Source organism: Hyla sarda, chromosome 8 (genome assembly GCF_029499605.1).
Source record: "Hyla sarda isolate aHylSar1 chromosome 8, aHylSar1.hap1, whole genome shotgun sequence".
NCBI lineage: Eukaryota > Metazoa > Chordata > Amphibia > Anura > Hylidae > Hyla > Hyla sarda.
This window is the reverse complement of record NC_079196.1, coordinates 144006886-144028606: the sequence shown is the minus strand read 5'-3', so window position 1 is coordinate 144028606 and position 21721 is coordinate 144006886. Positions and strand designations below refer to the sequence as shown.

The window sequence follows — 21721 nt, the reverse complement described above, 5'->3', positions numbered from 1 at the left end:
TCACAAGTCACTTTTTGTGGGGCAACTATGAGGGCACAGTTACCTTGTGGTACACTAAAGCGGGCACCAAACTGTGCAGATGAGTCATGACTGGACAAAGTCATCATGGTCATCTGGAATGGTTGGAGAAGAAAAGGGGAAGTGACCAGGGGTGTGGAAATAAAAAAAATTAAAAATATTGTCCAAGGGACAAAAACGGAATACAATCTACTTGTCCCTCATGAAAATCCACTTGTCCTGGTAGACAAAATAATTTCAACCAAAATAGTATATAAATAAGCTCTTTATCAGTTTCTGCACTAGTTTTTTCCTCCTCCCCTATAATAGCCATAACTCTTACTTTTCCATATACAGACCCATATGAGGCTTGTTTTTTGCAGGACCAATTGTACTTTGTAATGAAACCTTTCTTTTTTTCTTAACATATGCTCCAAAACAAAAAAAAATCAAAAATATTTGTGTGGTGAAACGAAAAAATAAATAAATGCTAATTTCTGAGTTTTCTTTATTTCGCCATTCACCTTGTGGTCAAAGTTACATGTTATTTTGATACTTTAGGTCATTCTGATTACACCAATACCAAATTTGTTTTGGTTTCCGTCATGTTTTAAATTTTAAAAATGTAAAAAATATAATTTTTACTTTTAAATAAAAAATAAAAAAATCCCCTTACTCCTGTAACATTTTTATTTTTCAGTATAGTGGGCTGAATGATTGTTATGGATATTGAAATGATGTGCTTTTACCTCCATTATATCCCATTTAGTATACATTTCCCTGCCCCCACAGTCTAAGCTTAGTTTCAAACACAGCCACAGTAGGTGTGGCCAAAGAACCTGTTTTTCCACACTAAACACTAAGCCAAATGGGCAGGCATTAGGGGATTTTACTGGAAAACATAGGGTCCTCTTTCTCTCTTTGAACTTCCTGCAAGAGGAGAGCATCTGCTCCTCAACACCATAGCCTGGGATGGATAAGTATATTGATTGTATCATTTCTACACTAAATATTTATATATCACTTGGGTAGATTCATGCTAGTTTGCTAAACATAGAGTATGTACTATTGTATTAAAGCTTGTATTTATGTCTTATTTGGTTTAGCTAATTAATGTTTTATTAAATGTTATCAACTTTGCTGGTTACAGAGTGAGTGTTAATTTGGTACAAGACATTTCTGCCAAAATACCTTGTACAATTATTTGATAGTTGTACAAAACTTAATCAGTGTTTCTGGGTATTTACAAACATATTTAGGCCCTATAAATTTAGCCTGAACTCCCTGCCTCCGTTTCATATAGTTGGTGGCCATTTTGAGGACTCTAACAAAGAAAGCACATGGTCGGGGGAGGGGTATGTTTTGTTGTACTCTTATCCTAAAAACCACAATTGGTGTAGTCAGAAGGATTTTCCACAATACGTGGAGCTGCAGACAGGATTATCACCCTAGAACCACAACAATGATGATTTGTTTTTTGGGCCGTAATCTGCTGTTTGTATTGGTTCAATTTTAGTATTGATTGGACTTCTTGAACACTTTTGACTTCATTTTTTTTTTAGATATGATGTAATAAACATAAAAAATGCAATTCTGTGATTTTTTTTTTTTACGGTAACGCCATTGACCATACGCAATATATAATGTTATATTTTAATAGTTCAGACAATTATGCACGTGCCAATACCAAATATGTTTATTTTTATTATGTTTACATATTTGTTATATGGAAAATGGCAAAAGGGGGGGTGATATGAACTTTTAACAAGGAAGGGGTTAATGGGTGTTTTCTAAAACTTTTATTAAAATGTTTTTTTTTTGTTTTTTTTTAAACTTTATTAGGAGGAATCATTAGATTCCTCATAAAGATTAATGCAGTTCTATTGAACTCCATTGATCTGTGTTCATTTGGTTGAGACGCTGCTGTCAACTACTTTGACAGTGGCGATCTAAAGGGTTAATAGCTGCATGTCAGCTATTAGCGGCGCCCCCAGCTACTAAAATCAGCCGGGGGCTGCTGGGTATGGAGCATGCTCATGTCAGAAGCCCACTCAATACACCCTGAGCACCGGCATATAAAAATAAAGGGGAAAGTCGGTCCAGCCCTGCTTGCCAGATACAGGGCTAAATGTATGAAAAATTCACCTGCCAGGTGCCCGGAACTACATGTCCTGGGCATCGGCGATAGGATATCCACATTCCTGAGTGACTGACTTTGATCAGAGAAATTGCCACCTGTTATTAACTTGATGTTACTGCACTGTAATCAATTATATGCTATACGGGCATGGGTGGTATTGTTGTATGGATCTTTAGAGTACCATGACTACAGTTCACAGATATGTTATATATACAAATTAGTGATTACAACAGGGCAAATTATTTGTAGACCTGGTTAATGTATCTATAGATGCAGCTTTTATGATAAAGCTTTACCCAGGGACAGTGTATTTAATGCTTATGCAGAATTATAAAACTACATCCCTTTCCCTTATCCCCTTACATCCTTCCCTTCAATCCCCTGGTTGGACTTGATGGACGTATGTCTTTTTTCAACCATACTAACTATGTAACTATGTATTGATAAGGATATGTGTATCTAAGCCTATAGTGCTCTGAGAGTTGTAGGTCTTGCGTCATGTCTTTGGTAACTTCCCACTGCCTAGATGCAAATTTAATGGTTGCAACTTTGACCCTTTCTGTATACCTGAAATTGATGAAACTGTTATACAATAAAAAAAAATCTACTTTTACTAACATTAATTTGATGAGAATATTTACATTTTGTTACTTTTCTGTGCACTGTGTACATGTCACTCTTCAAAAAAACATACAAATGGAAAAAATATTCAAAAGAAATACAGTGGAAATGTGTACTTCCAGTTATAAGACCTTATACAGAGATATGTTATTCATGGGTTTTAATACCTGAATGTATACAAATTATTTATACTATAAATTTACTTATTTTTTTTGCTATGAAAATAATTTAAGGGAACATCTTCTCAGGCCCAAACCGATTAATCTATAGATAATGATACCTTTACTTTGGAATAAAGGCAATTGACTTTATAAATATATTTTCCATTTCCTGCCTTACTCTGAATACACATTAAATATGAAAATCCCATTCACCTCGGATGTGGCTTAGATGTTATCGGACCTGACTCACACAAAACTAGCTATTTCAAAACCAATCAATGAGAATGTTTTCAAGGACATAGATGTGTGAAATAAAGTGAGACTTACTTAACTCCTTCACTGCAGAGAAAAAGCTTAAGGGTCTATTCACACGTACAGTATCCTGTGCATATTTGATGCTGCAGATTTAAAGTTGTGTTCAGTTATTTAGTTTACATTGAAAATCTGCAGCATCAAATATGCACAGATATAGAACATGTGAATACACCCTAGGGGTACATTCACATGTGCCTATTTTGCTGCAGATTTCCTGGTCCTGATTTCCTTAACTTTGACTTTAACCCCACCAGGACATGGCGTACAGGTACGCCCTGGCATCCTGGGACTTAAGGACCCAGGGCGTACCTGTATGCCCTGAATGAATGTTCACTGCCGGTAACCGGGCGGTGAATGGAACGGGATGCCTGATCGCCGGTCAATTCAGGTCAATCTGGTCTCTGGTGACCCGGAAAAAAAGGTGATTGGTGCTGTCCGAGACAGCACCAATCACCCTTTACCAGCAAGAGTAAGGTGGTGCTAATTCAGCCGATGAATCAGGACTCCTGCTGGGCTGTATCACTAATGTCACCCGCTCCTCCCCTAGACCGGAGGGTGAGAGCAGGCGCCGGGAGTGTACACCATCAGCGGGGGGCCCCAGGACCGGTGGCGGAACAACAATGCAACAGCAGGAGGTAAGCGCTGTGCCTCCTGTTTTTGAGTAGCAACAACTCCCAACATGTACAGCCAAAGGGCATGCTGGGAGTTGTAGCTATGCAACAGCAGGAGGCACACCACAACAACTCCCAGCATGCCCTTTGGCTGTCTGTGCATGCTGGGAGCTGTTGCATAACTACAACTCCCAGCATGCACAGACAGCCAAAGGGCACACTGGGAGTTGTAGTTATGCAACAGTTGGAGGCACAACTACAACTCCCAGCATGCCATTTGGCTGCATGCTAAGAGTTTTAGTTTTGCAACAGCTGAAGGCACACTGGTTGCGAAACACTGGCTTAGGGTTTGTTACCTAACTCAGTGTTTCCCAACCAGTTTGCCTCCAGCCGTTTCAAAACTACAACTGCCAGCATGCACTGACAGACAGAACCTCGGGACAAACTTTGAGCTTCCTCCTTGCTGTATCCGGAGAGCTATTCCCAGCCTTTGTGAAGATCCAAGCTGCGGGCGCCATCTTGCAACCGGAGCCTTGGACCTGCTCATCACCGCACGCATAAGCCTCCTGTACCCAGACATATAAGCAAGTACAATACAGTGCTAAAATAATAACCAGAGACCCTCTGCAGCCCACCGGCAAAAAGACTACCAGCCTGTGAAGACTACAGACTACCAGCCTCTGAAGTTACAGTGACAGAAGTAACACTCAAAAAGATGCTCTTAATGCTGGACTCTTCCATCTCTGCTAAAATGACACAAAACCTACAACTTCTTTGCCAAGCCATGACTGAAGTGAATATGACTGAATATGATAATCAGTTGTTTCTTGTAATATATGTAAAGTCCTCTGCATGCACACTACAGGGCTCAGAAGAGAAGGAGCGCCATTGGGCTTTTGGAGAGAGAATTTGGCTGGAATTGAAGGAAAGGTGCGTTTACAAAGCCTCCATGGTACCAGAACAGTGGATCCCCCCAAATGTGACCCTATTTTGGAAACTATACCCCTCGTGGAATGTAACAAGAAGTGCAGTGAGCATTTACGGGGACATTTATCATCGTTGCTTTGGTAAGCAAGTTCTGTAGTCATTTTTTTCTTGCTATTTTTTTGCTTATGTATGACATATGTATCATACTATCACAGGGGGTTGATAAATTTGGCTTACATGAGCAAAAACCAAGAAATCACTTTTAAATACCATTTTTTTTAGCACACATAAGCAAAAACCAAATAATGACTACAGAACACCACTATGCAGCTTTGATAAAAAAAATGTGTGTGCGTGTGTGTGTGTGTGTTTATTACATTTTTTTAACACTGTTTTTTCTCCCTAAATGTACTTACTCATTTTTATTTTTTGTTTGTTACTTCTACAGATCTGTGTTTCCTGTGGACTCCTTCGGATTCGGTGGACTACTTCGACCAGCGTTTTTCTTTGCTTGATGTTAATAAAATGGTTAACGAGGGCTTGTGGGGGAGTGTTTTTTTGTAATAAATTTTTTTTTAACCCCTTAAGGACCAAGGACGTACCGGTACGTCCTTGGTCCTGCTCTTCTGATATAACGCGGGGTTACACAGTAACCCCGCGTCATATCATGGCGGGCCCAGCGTCATAGTGAAGCCGGGACCCGCCTCTAATAGCGCGCAGCGCCGATCGCGGCGCCGTGCGCTATTAACCCTTTAGCCGCGCGCTCAAAGCTGAGCCGCGCGGCTAAAAGTGAAAGTGAAAGTTACCGGCTAGCTCAGTCGGGCTGTTCGGGATAGCCGCGGCTAATCGCGGCATCCCGAACAGCTGACAGGACAGCGGGAGGGCCCCTTCCTGCCTCCTCGCTGTCCGATCGCCGAATGACTGCTCAGTGCCTGAGATCCAGGCATGAGCAGTCATCCGGCAGAATCGTTGATCACTGGTTTCTTATGAGAAACCAGTGATCAACATAGGAGATCAGTGTGTGCAGTGTTATAGGTCCCTATGGGACCTATAACACTGCAAAAAAAAAGTGAAAAAAAAAAGTGAATAAAGATCATTTAACTCCTCCCCTATTAAAAGTTTGAATCACCCCCCTTTTCCAATAAAAAAAAAACACAGTGTAAATAAAAATAAAAATAAACATATGTGGTATCACCGCGTGCGGAAATGTCCAAATTATAAAAATATATCATTAATTAAACCGCTCGGTCAATGACGTGCGCGCAAAAAAATTCCAAAGTCCAAAATAGTGCATTTTTGGTCACTTTTTATATCATTTAAAAATGAATAAAAAGTGATCAATAAGTCCTATCAATGCAAAAATGGTACCGTTAAAAACTTCAGATCACGGCGCAAAAAATGAGCGCTCATACCGCCCCATACACGGAAAAATAAAAAAGTTATAGGGGTCAGAAGATGACAATTTTAAACATATTAATTTTCCTGCATGTAGTTATGATTTTTTCCAGAAGTCCGACAAAATCAAACCTATATAAGTAGGGTATCATTTTAATCGTATGGACCTACAGAATACATATCAGGTGTCATTTTTACCGAAAAATGTATTACGTAGAAATGGAAGCCCCCAAAAGTTACAAAACAGCGTTTTTTTTTCAATTTTGTCGCACAATGATTTTTTTTCCCGCTTCACCATAGATTTTTGGGCAAAATGACTGACGTCATTACAAAGTAGAATTGGTGGCGCAAAAAATAAGCCATCATATGGATTTTTAGGTGTAAATTTGAAAGAGTTATGATTTTTTAAAGGCAAGGAGCAAAAAACGAAAATGCAAAAACGGAAAAACCTCCGGTCCTTAAGGGGTTAAACCTGTTGTGTTTTTTTTTTACTTACTGGACAGGCTAAGTAGTGGAAGCTGTCTTACAGATGGAGTCCATTACTAAGCCGGGCTTAGCGTTAGCCACAAAAACAGCTAGCGCTAACGCCCAATTATTACCCCGGTACTCAACACCACAGGGGTGCTGGGAAGAGCCGGTACCAACCGGCCCAGAGTGTCAAAAATGGCGCTCCTGGGCCTAGGCGGTAACAGGCTGGCGTTATTTAGGCTGGGGAGGGCCAGTAACAATTGTCCTCGCCCACCCTGGTAACGTCAGGCTGTTACTGTTTGGTTGGTATTTGGCTGAGAATAAAAATAGGGGGGACCCTATGCACTTTTTAAAAATAAATAATTAAATATAAAAAAAAACGCATAGGGTCCCCCCTATTTTTATTCTCAGCCATGTATATGTATAACATATGTATCATACTATCACAGGGGGTTGATAAATTTGGCTTACATGAGCAAAAACCAAGAAATCACTTTTAAATACCATTTTTTTAGCACACATAAGCAAAAACCAAATAATGACTACAGAACACCACTATGCAGCTTTGAAAAAAAAATGTGTGTGCATATATATATATATATATGTGTGTGTGTGTGTGTGTGTGTTTATTACATTTTTTAACACGTTTTTTTCTACCTAAATGTACTTACTCGACGACCAGCGTTTTTCTTTGCTTGATGTTAATAAAATGGTTAACGAGGGCTTGTGGGGAATTTTTTTAAACCTGTTGTGTTTTTTTTTTACTTACTGGACAGGCTTAGTAGTGGAAGCTGTCTTACAGACGGAGTCCATTACTAAGCTGGGCTTAGCGTTAGCCACAAAAACCGCTAGCGCTAACCCCCAATTATTGCCCCGGTACTCAACACAACAGGGGTGCCGGGAAGAGCCGGTACCAACAGGCCCAGAGTGTCAAAAATGGCGCTCCTGGGCCTAGGCTGTAACAAGCTGGCATTATTTAGGCTGGGGAGGGCCAGTAACAATGGTCCTCGCCCATCCGGGTAACGTCAGGCTGTTACTGTTTGGTTGGTATTTGGCTGAGAATAAAAATAGGGGGGACCCTATGCGTTTTTTTTAAATAAATAATTAAATATAAAAAAACAAACGCATAGGGTCCCCCCTATTTTTATTTTCAGCCAAATACCAACCAAACATTAACAGCCTGACATTACCAGGGTGGGCGAGGACCATTATTACTGGCCCTCCCCAGCCTAAATAACGCCAGCCTGTTAGCACCTAGGCCCAGGAGCGCCATTTTTGACACTCCGGGCCTGTTGGTACCGGCTCTTCCCGGCACCCCTGTGGCGTTGGGTACCGGGGTAATAATTGGGGGTTAGTGCTAGCTGTTTTTGTGGCTAACGCTAAGCCCAGCTCAGTAATGGACTCCGTCTATAAGACAGCTTCCACAACTAAGCCTGTCAAGTAAAGTAACGAAAAAACACAACAGTTTTAAAAAAAATGTTATTACAAAAAACACTCCCCCACAAGCCCTCGTTAACTATTTTATTAAAATCAAACAAAGAAAAACGCTGGTCATCGAAGTAGTCCACCGAATCCGAAGGAGTAAACAGAATACACTGACCTGAAATGAGAAGAAAAAATAAATAAAAATGGAGCCGGCACAGCGCCGGTGAAGGCCGGTGGGGGGAGGGGGGGTGTATGCTGACGGAGCCCCCCTGACAGACTCCTTTATCCCCTAATCATGTCGGGTCCTGTGATTGGCTGCTGGCGATTTAGGAGTCTGCGGCGCCGGTATATGTAAGGAGCCCGGGCTGACATTACAGTGCAGCCACCCGGGCTCCTCATACTGCCTCCCCGCTACCCTCACTTAATAATGATGTGGACACTACTATCCCCTCTTGTCTCCCGCCGGCGCCGCTCAGCTCCCACTGCTACAGGACTACAACTCCCAGCGTGTCCTCACTGTAAGGGCATGCTGGGACTTGTAGTCTTGCAACAGTTAGCAGACAGATGGGAGTGTGGCGCTGGCAGGTGAGAGGGGGGGATGTAAATCACTGCAGTGTCCCTGTAGCGAAGTGAGGGTAGCGAGGAGAAAGTATGTCGGAGCCCGGGCGGCAGTAGCTTTTCCTGCTCCATGTTGGAGCTGGAGTAAATTTAGTCAATTTTTACGGCCGTTGCGACATTTTATTGCGCAGCTGCGACTGTCGCAGTTAATAAATACCTGACTAAACCAGGTAAAGTTTTCAAACCCGCGTACCGTAGTCAAAAAAACAAAACTTGCTCTTCTTGCTCGCATAGATGATTGTCGCACAAAAAGTCACGGTGTCGCAGTAGCGACTTTTTTGCGACAAATTTACACAGAAAAACTCGGGTAAAAGGGTTGATAAATGCCACTCTTACACTCCACAGGTGTCTGACAGATTTTTTGAACAGTGGTCAATGAAAATGAAAAAAATAATTTTTCATTTACACAGCCCACTGTTCCAAAAATCTGTCAAACGCCTGTGTTGTGTAAATGCTCACTGCACCCCTTATTACATTCCTTGAGGGGTGTAGTTTCCAAAATGGGGTCACATGTGTGGGGGTCCACTGTTCTGCACCATGGGGGCTTTGTAAACGTACATGGCCCTCGACTTCCATTCCAACCAGATTCTCTCTCCAAAAGCCCAATGGCGCTCCTTCTCTTTTAAACCCTGTAGTGTGCACGCAGAGCACTTTACATCCACATATGGAATACTCAGCAAAAATGGTGTTACAAATTTTGGGGTGCTTTTTCTCCTATTACCCCTTGTGAAAATAAAAAATGTAGGGTAACACCAGCATTTTAGTAAAAAAAAAAAATAATCAAATTTTTCATTTTCATGTCCAAATTTATCAAACACCTGTGAGTTGTTAAGGCTCACTGTACAACTTATGTTCCTTGAGAGGTGTAGTTTCCCAAATAGTGTGCCATGTGGATTTTTTTGCTGTTCTGGCACCATGGGTGCTTCTTAAATGCAACATGCCACCCAAAAACCATTTCTACCTTTAAAGGGTAGGAAAATCAATAGCAGAAAATGAATGCAGAAAAAATCTGCAAAGAATTTGAACGTAAATTCACTCACAGTGCGGGATTTACATGTGCAGCCTGTCAAGTGATTGCAGAATTTGTATGGATTTTTAATGGAAAACCAAAATCTGCAACAAATCCACAGTTAGGGTACATTCAGATGAGCGAATTTTCCGTGCGGATTTTGCTGCGGATCCACCGCTGAAGGACCTCTTTATGCTGGCTTTACATGTGCCTGCTTGGAGCGGCAGCTCTTGGCCTAGCTCATTGAACGACTGCGATGTGTGTGAGTATACTGCGCATGCGCGGCGACTCGCACATCGCTTAGTGTGTCTGCACGTAGCGGCGTAGTGCCGCTCTGAGCAGGCACATGTAAAGGCACCAGAGGTCCTTCAGCGGCTGATCTGCAGCATAAAATAACAGCTGTAAATCCGCTCATCTGACCGTACCTAAGGGTGCATTGGCTTGGGCAGATTTGATTCCAAAATTGCAGAGTGTTTCCCTCTATGAGTTTGAAATGGGGGCATACTCTCCACAGGTTGTCTGCAGCAGATTTTCAGCAGCAGAATTTCCGCTGTGGAAAATTCACCATAGCCCCTATTGACTTCAATGGGGTCTGCAGCGGTTTTTCCTAAGCTAAAATTCCGCAGCTGAAAATTTGTTGCAGAGAGCCTGCCCCTTTTTAAACTCCCAGCAGGAAAGACGCTGCAAGTTTGAGATCAAATCTGCCAGTGTGAATGCATCCTAAGGGCTACTTCACATGAGCGGATTTCTTTTCAAACTAGCAGTGGATCCCGCTGTGAGTTTGAAAAGAAATCCGCTCGTGTGAACGAGCCCTAAGGGTACTTTGCTGATAAAAACCTGCAGCGGATTTTGGTAACATTGACTGAGGTCAATGGTAGCAAAGTAATATGCAGATTTTCTGCATCAAATACGCCACAGAAAATACATCTGTATGAACAAACACTAAAATGTAATTGTTGCATACTTTCCTGGAGAAACAATGCAGATCTTAGCACTGACTTAGAATTCCACACTAGTTATTGGTCTCCGTACTCTTGAAAATATATACTAATTTATACTGAGACTTTAAAATACACTTTTATTTTAGTCATTTGAAATTTGAAATTCTTAATGTACAGTGGGGCAAAATAATATTTAGTCAGCCAACAATTGTGCAAGTTCTCCCACTTAAAAAGATGAGAGAGGCCTGTAATTTTCGTCATAGGTATACCTTAATTATGAGAGACATAATGAGAAAAAGAAAACAAAAAAAACGCATTATCTAATTTTTAAAGAATTTACTTGCAAATTATGGTGAAAAGTAAGTATTTGGTCGATAACAAAAGTTCATCTTAACACTTTGTTATATACCCTTTGTTGGCAAGGAGGTCAAACGTTTTCTGTAAGCCTTCACAAGGTTTTCCCACACTGTTACTGGTATTTTTGCATATTCCTCCATGCAGATCTCCTCTAGAGCAGTGATGTTTTAGGATGTCGCTGGGCAACAAGGACTTTCAACTACCTCCAAAGGTTTTCTATGGGGTTGAGATCTGGAGACTGACTATGACCTAGCCAGTCTCCAGATCTCAACCCCATAGGACCTGGACATGCTTCTTACAAAGCCACTTTGTTGCCCAGGGGATGTGTTTGGGATCATTGTCATGCTGAAAGACCCAGCCACATTTCATCTTCAATGCCCTTGCTGATGGAAGGAGGTTTTCACTCAAAATCTCACGATACATGGCCCCATTCATCTTTCCGTTACACGGATCAGTCGTCCTGGTCCCTTGGCAGAAAAACAGCCACAAAGCATGATGTTTCCACCTCCATGCTTCACAGTAGGTATGGTGTTCTTTGGATGCAACTCAGCATTCTTTCTCCTCCAAACACAACGAGTTGAGTTTTTACCAAAATGTTCTACTTTGATTTCATCTGACATTCGCCCAATACTCTTCTGGATCATCCAAATGCTCTCTAGCAAACTTCAGATGGGCCCGGACATGTTCTGGCTTAAGCAGGGGGACATGTCTGGCACTGCATGATTTGAGTCCCTGGTGCCGTAGTCTGTTACTGATGATAGCCTTTGTTACTTTGGTCTCAGCTCTCTGCAGGTCATTCATTAGGTCCCCCCCCTGTGTGGTTCTGGGATTTTTGCTCACCGTTGTTGTGATCATTTTAACACCACGGGGTGAGATCTTGCGTGGAGCCCCAGATCGAGGGAGATTATCAGTGGTCTTGTATGTCTTCCATTTTCTAATAATTGCTCCCACAGTTGATTTCTTCATAAAAAGCTGCTTGCCTATTGCAGATTCAGTCTTCCTAGCCTGGTGCAGGTCTACAATTTTGTTTCTGGTGTCTTTCGACAGCTCTTTGGTCTTGGCCATAGTAGAGTTTGGAGTGTGACTGTTTGAGGTTGTGGACAGGTGTCTTTTAGACCAATAACAAGTTCAAACAGGTGCCATTAATACAGGTAACGGGTGGAGGACAGAGGAGACTCTTAAAGAAGAAGTTACAGGTCTGTGAGAGCCAGAAATCTTGCTTGTTTGTAGGTGACCAAATGCTTATTTTCCACCATAATTTGGAAACAAATTCTTAAAAAATTAGACAATGTGATTTTATGGATTGTTTTTCTCATTATGTCTCTCACCGTTGAGGTATACCTATGATGAAAATTACAGGCCTCTCTCACTTTTTAAGTGGCACAACTTGCACAATTGGTGGCTGACTAAATACTTTTTTGCCCGACTGTATATGTTATAAAATGCTAATATAACAGTCTACTCAGCCGGCATCATATGTATATTTTTTCTTATATTTCACACATTTGTTTAGTAATCATTTTGATCACTTGTAACAGAGAGGTAAGTTCTAGATGTGTACCGTATTTATCGGGGTATACCACGCACCGGCCTATAACACGCACCCTCATTTTACCAAGGATATTTGGGTAAAAAAAGTTTTTTACCCAAATATCCATGGTAAAATGAGGGTGCGTGTGTATACCCCGATACACCCCCAGGAAAGGCAGGGGGAGAGAGGCCGTCGCTGCCCACTTCTCTCCCCCTGCCTTTCCTGGGGTCTAGAGCCCTGCTGCCGGCCCTTCTCTCCCCCTGGCTATCGGCGCCGGCGCCCCATTGCCGGCGCCGATAGCCAGGGGGAGAGAAGCGGCGCCGACAGCCAGGGAGAGAGAAGATGCAGCGGCACCCATTGCCGGCGCCGCTGCCCCGTTGCCTCCCCCCATCCCCGGTGGCATAATTACCTGTTGCCGGGGTCGGGTCCGCACTGCTGCAGGCCTCCGGCATGCGTCCCCTGCGTCGTTGATATGCACGGCGCGGCGCACTGATGTCATGCGCCGCGCCGTGCAGCGCATAGCAACGACGCAGGGGACGCATGCCGGAGGCCTGCAGCAGCGCGGACTCGACCCCGGCAACAGGTAATTATGCCACCGGGGATGGGGGAGGCAACGGGGCAGCGGCACCGATAGTCAGGGGGACAGAACGGGCAGCGGCGCCGATAGCCAGGGGGAGAGAAGGGCCGGCAGCAGGGCTCTAGACCCCAGGAAAGGCAGGGAGAGAGAAGCGGGCAGCGACGGCCTCTCTCCCCCTGCCTTTCCTGGGGGTGTATCGGTGTATAACACGCACATAGACTTTAAGCTAAAAATTTTAGCCTAAAAAGTGTGTGTTATACGGCGATAAATACGGTATATCATGTATAATACAGTTCCATTTAACATACTGTAGATGCTCCACAATCTTCAGCCCTTATTTTGTGTGGTATTGTTGGAAAAATCTTCGACACTAGGGCCTATTATGTAGGAGAAATCATCTTCCTAAGGTCTTAATTTTGTCAAAAGATATAATTATAATATAATAACTAAATAATGAATTATGAATGAATTATGAATTGTCAACAACAATATAAAAAATATTATGACCGTTATGAATTGACAAAAATATACAAACAATGCAATTCACCATATCTGGGCCCGACTATTTTCCCAGATATGAGTTCTAGGAAGTAGTGGTAGAGGTAGTTTTGCAATATATGAAGATCAGGGTCTAGTGACATGACATAACAACTAAACATTAATTTACTATAATAGCTATATAGATATAAATGTCATGTGACTATATTATGGCCACTATAATCACCTGATCAATCAGTAAACGTCCTTGTCTTTCTAACCCAATACAATACCATGGGTTACTTTCTCATCCATCTCAAATAGATGACCTGAGATTAATTTGACAAATAGAACAGATACAACCCATTGTTATCTATACACCTGTATCCGGACCAGGAATAGTTACCGTATTTATCGGCGTATAACACGCACTTTTTAGGCTAAAATTTTCAGCCTAAAGTCTATGTGCGTGTTATACACCGATACACCCCCAAGAAAGGCAGGGGGAGAGAGGCCATCGCTGCCCGCTTCTCTCCCCCTGCCTTTCCTGGGGTCTAGAGCGCTGCTGCCGGCCCTTGTCTCCCCCTAGCTATCGGCGCCGCTGCCCGTTCTGTCCGGCACCGACAGCCAGGGGGAGAGAAGGGGCAGCGGCACCCATTGCTGGCACCGCTGCCCCGTTGCCTCCCCCATCCCCGGTGGCATAATTACCTGGGTCCGCGCTGCTGCAGGCCTCCGGCGTGCGTCCCCGGCGTCGTTGCTATGCGCTGCACGGCGCATGATGTCAGTGCGCCGCGCCGTGCATAGCAACGACGCAGGGGACGTACGCCGGAGGCCTGCAGCAGCGCGGACCCGACCCAGGTAATTATGCCACCGGGGATGGGGGGAGGCAACGGGGCAGCGGCACCGATAGTCAGGGGGACAGAACGGGCAGCGGCGCCGATAGCCAGGGGGAGAGAAGGGCAGGCAGCAGGGCTCTAGACCCCAGGAAAGGCAGGGGGAGAGAAGCGGGCAGCGGCGGCCTCTCTCCCCCTGCCTTTCCTGGGGGTGTATCGGGGTATACACGCGCACACGCGCACCCTCATTTTACCATGGATATTTGGGTAAAAAACTTTTTTTACCCAAATATCCTTGGTAAAATGAGGGTGCGTGTTATAGGCCGGTGCGTGGTATACCCCGATAAATACGGTACTTATTATGCCTATTGTCTCATGTTTGCCTTTTGATCCACTTTCTGTTTACATGAAACATTCCATTCTGTATGGCCATGCTTTGACTTGCACTTTCCGTGACCTGGTCAAATTAATTAAAGGAAAATGGTAATCTGTTCACTCACATTAAACCCAATACACCGATTAGAGGTTAATGGGCTCTACATGCAGCATGGAGATCTGTCCCAGCGAATTGCTCGCTGGAGGTGGGCCCACCAGCTCAATATGAATTTTCTTTGCCGAGGGTCACGTGAGCGCTCACATGACCCACGGCAATGAATATTCATATTGAGTCAGCGGGACCACCTCCAGCGAGCAATTCAGGGAAGATGGAAGAAGATCTTCGGTGGGACAGATCTCCGGGCTGCAGGTACGTATTTAACCAATTAACCCCTCATCGGTCTACTGTTCACCCACACTATAACCCAGTGTATTGGGTTTAGTGAGGGTGAACAGGTGACCGTTTTCCTTTAAACTGAATAATTTGATTCAAGATGGAGGTTTGTAATTATCTTGTACCTCTCATATCATTACTCTGATTTGATCGGTACAAATAGCCCGACAGTATATAAACACACAACCCCTTAGTCTTTGGCATTGCTCCCTCCATATTCCTCCACTTGCTCTGTTGATTATGAATACATGTATATCTACCCATCACAGCCGAACCAGGGGTTGATGCCATTTTAGGAGGAATCTTGGTGACCAATGGTATAGAGTTGACTTAAAACAAATATATTTCTTTTTTAAATAACAATATATTGAAAAGATGAAGGATAGTGACGAATTTAAATACAAAACCAGTGATAAAATACTTTGTCGATAAGGCCCTTCGCTGGATAAGCTGTGCCAATAAAAATCCTGTGTTTTCTTCTTAAAGAATATAGAACAACATACAGTCAAACAAACCCTGTGTTTAGGCTAACTTTAAAGTAATATGTCACTCCACTTAATTTGCCCACTTTTCTTGCTAAAGTGCAGATGGAAAGGAGGCCAGACACATGATTTGTTAGTCATTTGTGACCATTGAAACATACGTTTGCATAGCTCCTGTATTTAAAGCTTCAATATCTTACAATCATATGTACAGCATCTTAATTCTTTATTCTAGATGAATAAAAAGAAAATAGTTGCAAACAAGTTAACATGCCGTTAACCATCTAGTTCAGTGGTACAAAATGATTAAAGAAATTACCTCACAAACTTTTTCCAACATTGACATCCATGAGGTAGCCAGGTGGCAGTTCTGAAGGACTACCCAACTGCCTTCTTTTATAGCTTTTTCTGTCATACGAAGAGCTATTGGTCCTTGCCCTTGACCAAGAGACAATGAGCTTAGCTTTGAGCCACCAAAACCCTAAAGGTAGAGCAGGTATGTTTAGTAACCTTTATGTACATATATTACACATAAGTGTAATAAAAACAAAAGGGAACAACATTTAATTTTACAATATAATTACAGTCATATTAAATTCTTAAAATTGCATCAAGATATGCTAAGCATTTTTTTTAAATTAAAATAATACAATACGGATGCACAGTTACTGCAGAAGTGTCCTAATTTGTGATATACATTGTGTTAAAAAAAATTTAGAGACACATGGTGAAGATATACAGGCAGCTTCTTATTTGTATTGGATATGTGCCAAGCCTTCAATTCACATATGTTGGCTAACCCAGGAAGAAGTACAGTGCCGCCTACAAAAAAATCAAAACAGACAAATCACCAGGTCCGGATGGCATTCACCCCCGTGTTCTAAAGGAATTAAGTAATGTTATAGATAGACCCCTATTTTTAATATTCCGGGACTCTATAGCATCAGGGAATGTTCCACTGGACTGGCGCATGGCAAATGTGGTGCCAATATTTAAAAAGGGAACAAAAGGTGACCCCGGGAATTATAGACCTGTTAGTTTAACCTCTGTTGTATGTAAATTGTTTGAGGGTTTTCTAAGAGATGCTATTTTGGAATATCTTGATACAAATAAATGTATGACTCCATATCAGCATGGCTTTATGAGGGATCAGTCCTGTCAAACTAACCTGATTAGCTTCTATGAGGAGGTGAGCTCCAGACTTGACCACGGGGAATCTCTGGATGTCGTATATCTGGATTTTTCCAAAGCATTTGATACAGTGCCACATAAAAGGTTGGTGCATAAAATGATAAGGATCGGGCTGGGGGACAATGTGTGTAAGTGGGTAAGTTACTGGCTCAGTGATAGGAAACAGAGGGTGGTTATTAATGGTACTTATTCTGATTGGGTGACTGTTACTAGTGGGGTACCACAGGGGTCAGTCTTGGGTCCTGTTCTGTTTAATATATTTATTAATGACCTTGTAGAGGGGTTGAATAGTAAAGTAGCAATCTTTGAAGATGATACTAAACTCTGTAAAGCGGTAAACACAATAGAGGACAGTGCACTATTACAACTGGATCTGGATAGGTTAGAGGTTTGGGCTGGGAAGTGGCAAATGAGATGCAACACTGATAAATGTAAGGTAATGCACATGGGGAGAAAAAACCCGGCTGGGATTATGTATTAAATGGGAGAACACTTGGGACGACTGACATAGAAAAGGACTTAGGAGTCTTAGTTAACAGTAAATTTAGCTGTAGTGACCAGTGTCAGGCAGCTGCTGCCAAGGCTAATAAAGTCATGGGGTGCATCAATAGGGGCATAGATGCCCACGACAAGGAAATAATTCTACCGCTGTACAAATCACTAGTCAGACCACACATGGAATACTGTGTACAGTACTGGGCACCAGTGTACAAGAAAGATATTGTGGAGCTGGAGAGGGTTCAACGACTGGCAACCAGGGTAAATACGGGGAATGGGAGGACTACAGTACACAGAAAGATTATCAGAATTAGGGTTATTTAGTTTAGAAAAAAGAAGGCATAGGGGCGACCTAATAACTATGTATAAATATATCAGGGGCCCATACAGAGATCTCTCCCATGATCTATTTATACCCAGGACTGTATCTATAACAAGGTGGCATCCTCTACATTTAGAGGAAAGAAGGTTTCTACACCAGCACAGACGGGGGTTCTTTACTGTAAGAGCAGTGAGACTGTGGAATTCTCTCCTGGAGGAGGTGGTCATGGTGAACTCTGTAAAAGAGTTCAAAACGGGTCTGGATGCAATTTTGGAGAGTAATAACATCGCTGGTTATGTATACTAGATTTATAGGGACAGAACATTGATCCAGGGATTTATTCTGACTGCCATATTTGGTGTTGGGAAGGAATTTTTACCTCTAGTATGAGTTTTTTTTTGCCTTCCTCTGGATCAACTCAGTAGGGACTCAGTAGGGATATAGGTTGAACTTGATGGACTCTGGTCTTTTTTCAACCTCATGAACTATGTTACTAAAACAGAACTTGTGTAGACACAAATAGTTCAAAAATATTGCTTTATTAAGAACAAGAATGCATAATATAAGCAAGAGGAAAGGGGGAGGAGGGTGGGGAAAAGGGAATATAGCAGAGGTGAATAGGGGGTATATGGGGGGCTGAAACAATGGAGATGGACTGCAGACCCAAGCTATATAAGGAAATGAGCAAGGCATACAAAAGCAAACTTGCATGATTATGAAAGAATACATTTCTAATGGAATCTGATAAGTGACTGGAGGGACCATAAACATGGGATGTGGTCGGACAAAAAACTGGCTGGCTGTGGCGCATATGAGTATGGGAACTAGAAATAGGAAAATGGGCAGGGGAGGGAACATCCATGAGTGGGATGGAAAAAAAAATTGGGGGGGAGGCAGTGGGGGGGGGGACATGAGGAATTAGATAGGAGGGACAGAAAACACTCGCATCTTGGTGTAAATGATGAAAATATGCTTGCAATATTAGACACATTTTAGTGCACAATACTAAGTGAGTATTTATATTAGTAAATGTTATAAGTGTCCCCTGCCAATAACATTATCAGACAGTGATCCCTTATAGGACCTCTAGCAATCATCTGCAATTTGTGGGGAAACCTAATGGTAAGGGCCCTGTGTAATAGGGGATGTGCAACGAATGGCTGATTGAAGTAAAGGGCCCATATGATTGGAGAATCGTGTCAGGGGAAAGTATTACTTAGTTTCCATAAAAAATAATGCAGAACAGGACAGGTCCTCCAGAGCGAGAGATGATCCCATAGGCTTGCATTGAGGGGCGGAGCGTGACGTCACACGGGGGGGGGGGAGGCGTGACATCACTTCAGGGACTGATTATAAACGGGGTGCCGCGTGCAAGATCACGGGGGTCCCCAGCAGCGGGACTCCCGAGATCAGGCATCTTATCACCTATGCTTTGGACAGGGGATAAGATGTCTAAGCACCGGAGTACCCCTTTAAGTTCCTAATTTATTATGCATCTTTTGAGAACACCAACCCCCCTAGACCAAGACCACCTTTTTTATGCAATTTTGAGTGGTCTTCTTTAAAATGTTTCACTGTATAATATACAATATGTGCTTGCACCATATTAATGATGCAGGTCCTATTGTGGAAAATACTGCGGTGATTACCTGGTCATCAGCAAATTTTAGTAATGCAGCCATTGGATCAGCGCCAGGAGACAAAACAAAGATCAATGGAGCACAGCAGTGGCTGTCAGCAAATGCTTTTGACAGATCAAATGGAGGAGGTTCAATAAACTGACGTCCCAAATTCTCTGTTACAAACTCTTGAATCATTGGAATTATCTAGATAAAGAAACAAATGTTATTTTTCCAAGACACAGTAAGTAAAATAACCCAAGAGTAATGTTATCATGAATTGCATTTATTCTTTCACAAAATGAATATTGACAACCATTACATAGCACCCTCACATCCTATATATAATAACACATCATGCTTTTGCATTGCAGCTGCACAAATTGGAACATTGTATGCCTGGTTCATTGCCTTTTTTTTTATCTTATAAGTTAGATAAAACAAGGTAAAAAAAAATACAGGCTATTCCTGTGACAGCATTATGCAATGCAGAAGCAGTGCTTCATCCAACAGATGCCACTATGGAAACCCATCCTAAATATTACCTGCACTTGAGGGGGCTCCTTGACAGATCTCAAGGAATAATGAGGTATACTGTGTTGTACAATTTATTTTACTGTATCCAGATCAATAAAACAGTGGACAAGTCTGTGCTATTCCCTCCAGCAAACCCTAATGGATACCATCCACAAATAGCGGCCCAAAATAAACATTTCTGGCCTTCACATGGGGCTCTATGGATCTATTTAACTAATTCAGCATTATTAATACAGATACACTGGGCATTGTTATTGGCTTCCCTACCTCTTGGCCACAGGTTGTACATATATGCCCTATTAGAAAAACAAGTATGTATATATAGGATTGAAATGAACTGATCAGTGACTTCTTTACTTCCACCTAAAATCATTATGCAGATAATTTTTTTGAAATTGTATATTAATACATTGGATTATTACGTGATTATAGTTAGCTCGCTTCAGTTCACATAAGACTATCAACTCCTGTTAAGAACATTTCCACTGCTAATATACATATACTGTACTGTATATAATATTGAAAAACATTATTTTACTATTTTAAAGGTCTTTAAATTAGAAACAAGTGGTCAGCTTTTATTTTTGTTATTAAAACTGAGCTTCATTACAGCACATGGGGCTGAGCTACCACGCACAAGTTTTTAGGAATAAAACCTTTTACAAAACCTTTTATTGAAGGGGGTACAATAATTGTGATATGTGGAAATTTGAAAGTGATTATCTGCAGATTAGGAGTATTCCCAGAAAATGACATTGTACTGCTAAGATATACTTTAACTTTCTGATAGGTGGAGGATAAAGTGATGGAATAAAGTAAAGTGATGGAATATCCTAGCAATACATCATTTTCTGTGATGGGAAAAATCATATAAGCACTGAAAACAAAGCATTGCAATCTGGACTTTCCTAGAACCCTATTCTACCAGGAACAAACAATTTGTCTCAGAATTTTTTCTGCCTAGGTAAACAGCACTGTAAACATAATGATAATGATCCTGTTTCTGGAATGTTCACTTTAAATGATTATTGCTGCTGTAAGAAAACAAACACCCCCATGAATTAAATTCATGCTCTAACTTGTGAGCTTTGCTGAGCTAAAAGTAATATATTCTAATAATAAGGAAAGAAAAACAAGTGTTACATGTTTGTCGTTATAGCTTTCCGTCATGCTCCATTACATTCAATATGCAATGTTGGTTGTTTATCTCATTTCAAGGCACTAAGTCATAAAAGCCGTGTATGATAAGACTTTCAAATTGCTACCATACTTACTTTGTCAGGCCTTAGGCATCGGATGATGAGCATACGTTGGAACTGACCCACTTTTTCTTGCCATTCAGAAGGAAAAGCCTCATGGTGTGGTTCCTGCAAGTGCAGACACAGTAGGTTGACTTTATTTAATTTGTCACATTTTATAACAGCTACAAAACGTTAAAGGGGTATTCCGCGGCTCAGCATTTGGAACGAGCTCACGGCACCGGCTCCAGCGTTTGGAACAGTTTGTTCCAAACGCTGAGCAGCGGAGTACCCCTTTAAAGCCAAGATAATATAAAACTCCTATTTGTCTTCTGCAAATAATTCTTGAATGATACATTTATTCCACAGAGAGAGGGAAGAGTAAATAAAATACAAAACAATACAATTATCACATTAAGATTTAAACATTTCCACAGAAAACTTGTATCACAATGACAACAATAAATCAGTCTTCTTGAAGGTCTTAATGTGCAAATATAACAGAAATCAATGTTTACTGCAGTATTTTTTTCTCTGTTTTTGTTAGAAAAATGAAAGGTGAATAAAGCATATGAAGGAATCTTAAAAACTAGTTTTGTACATATACTAATAAAAAGACAAAATGCCGGTAATTAAAATTAAAGCATATGAAAGTTTCGTTA

General features: G+C 41.7%; 1 protein-coding gene across 1 annotated transcript in view; it reads right to left on the bottom strand.

Moving 5' to 3' along the window:
- DNAH7 (dynein axonemal heavy chain 7) overlaps positions 1-21721 on the bottom strand; it is a 531149-nt gene that overhangs the window by 82318 nt on the left and 427110 nt on the right. The window contains exons 53-55 of the mRNA XM_056535765.1: positions 21096-21188; positions 19315-19491; positions 15974-16135 (exon numbers count right to left, since the gene is read on the bottom strand). Of these exons, the coding sequence (XP_056391740.1) occupies positions 15974-16135; positions 19315-19491; positions 21096-21188 (432 nt within the window). The remainder of the gene's footprint in view (positions 1-15973; positions 16136-19314; positions 19492-21095; positions 21189-21721) is intronic.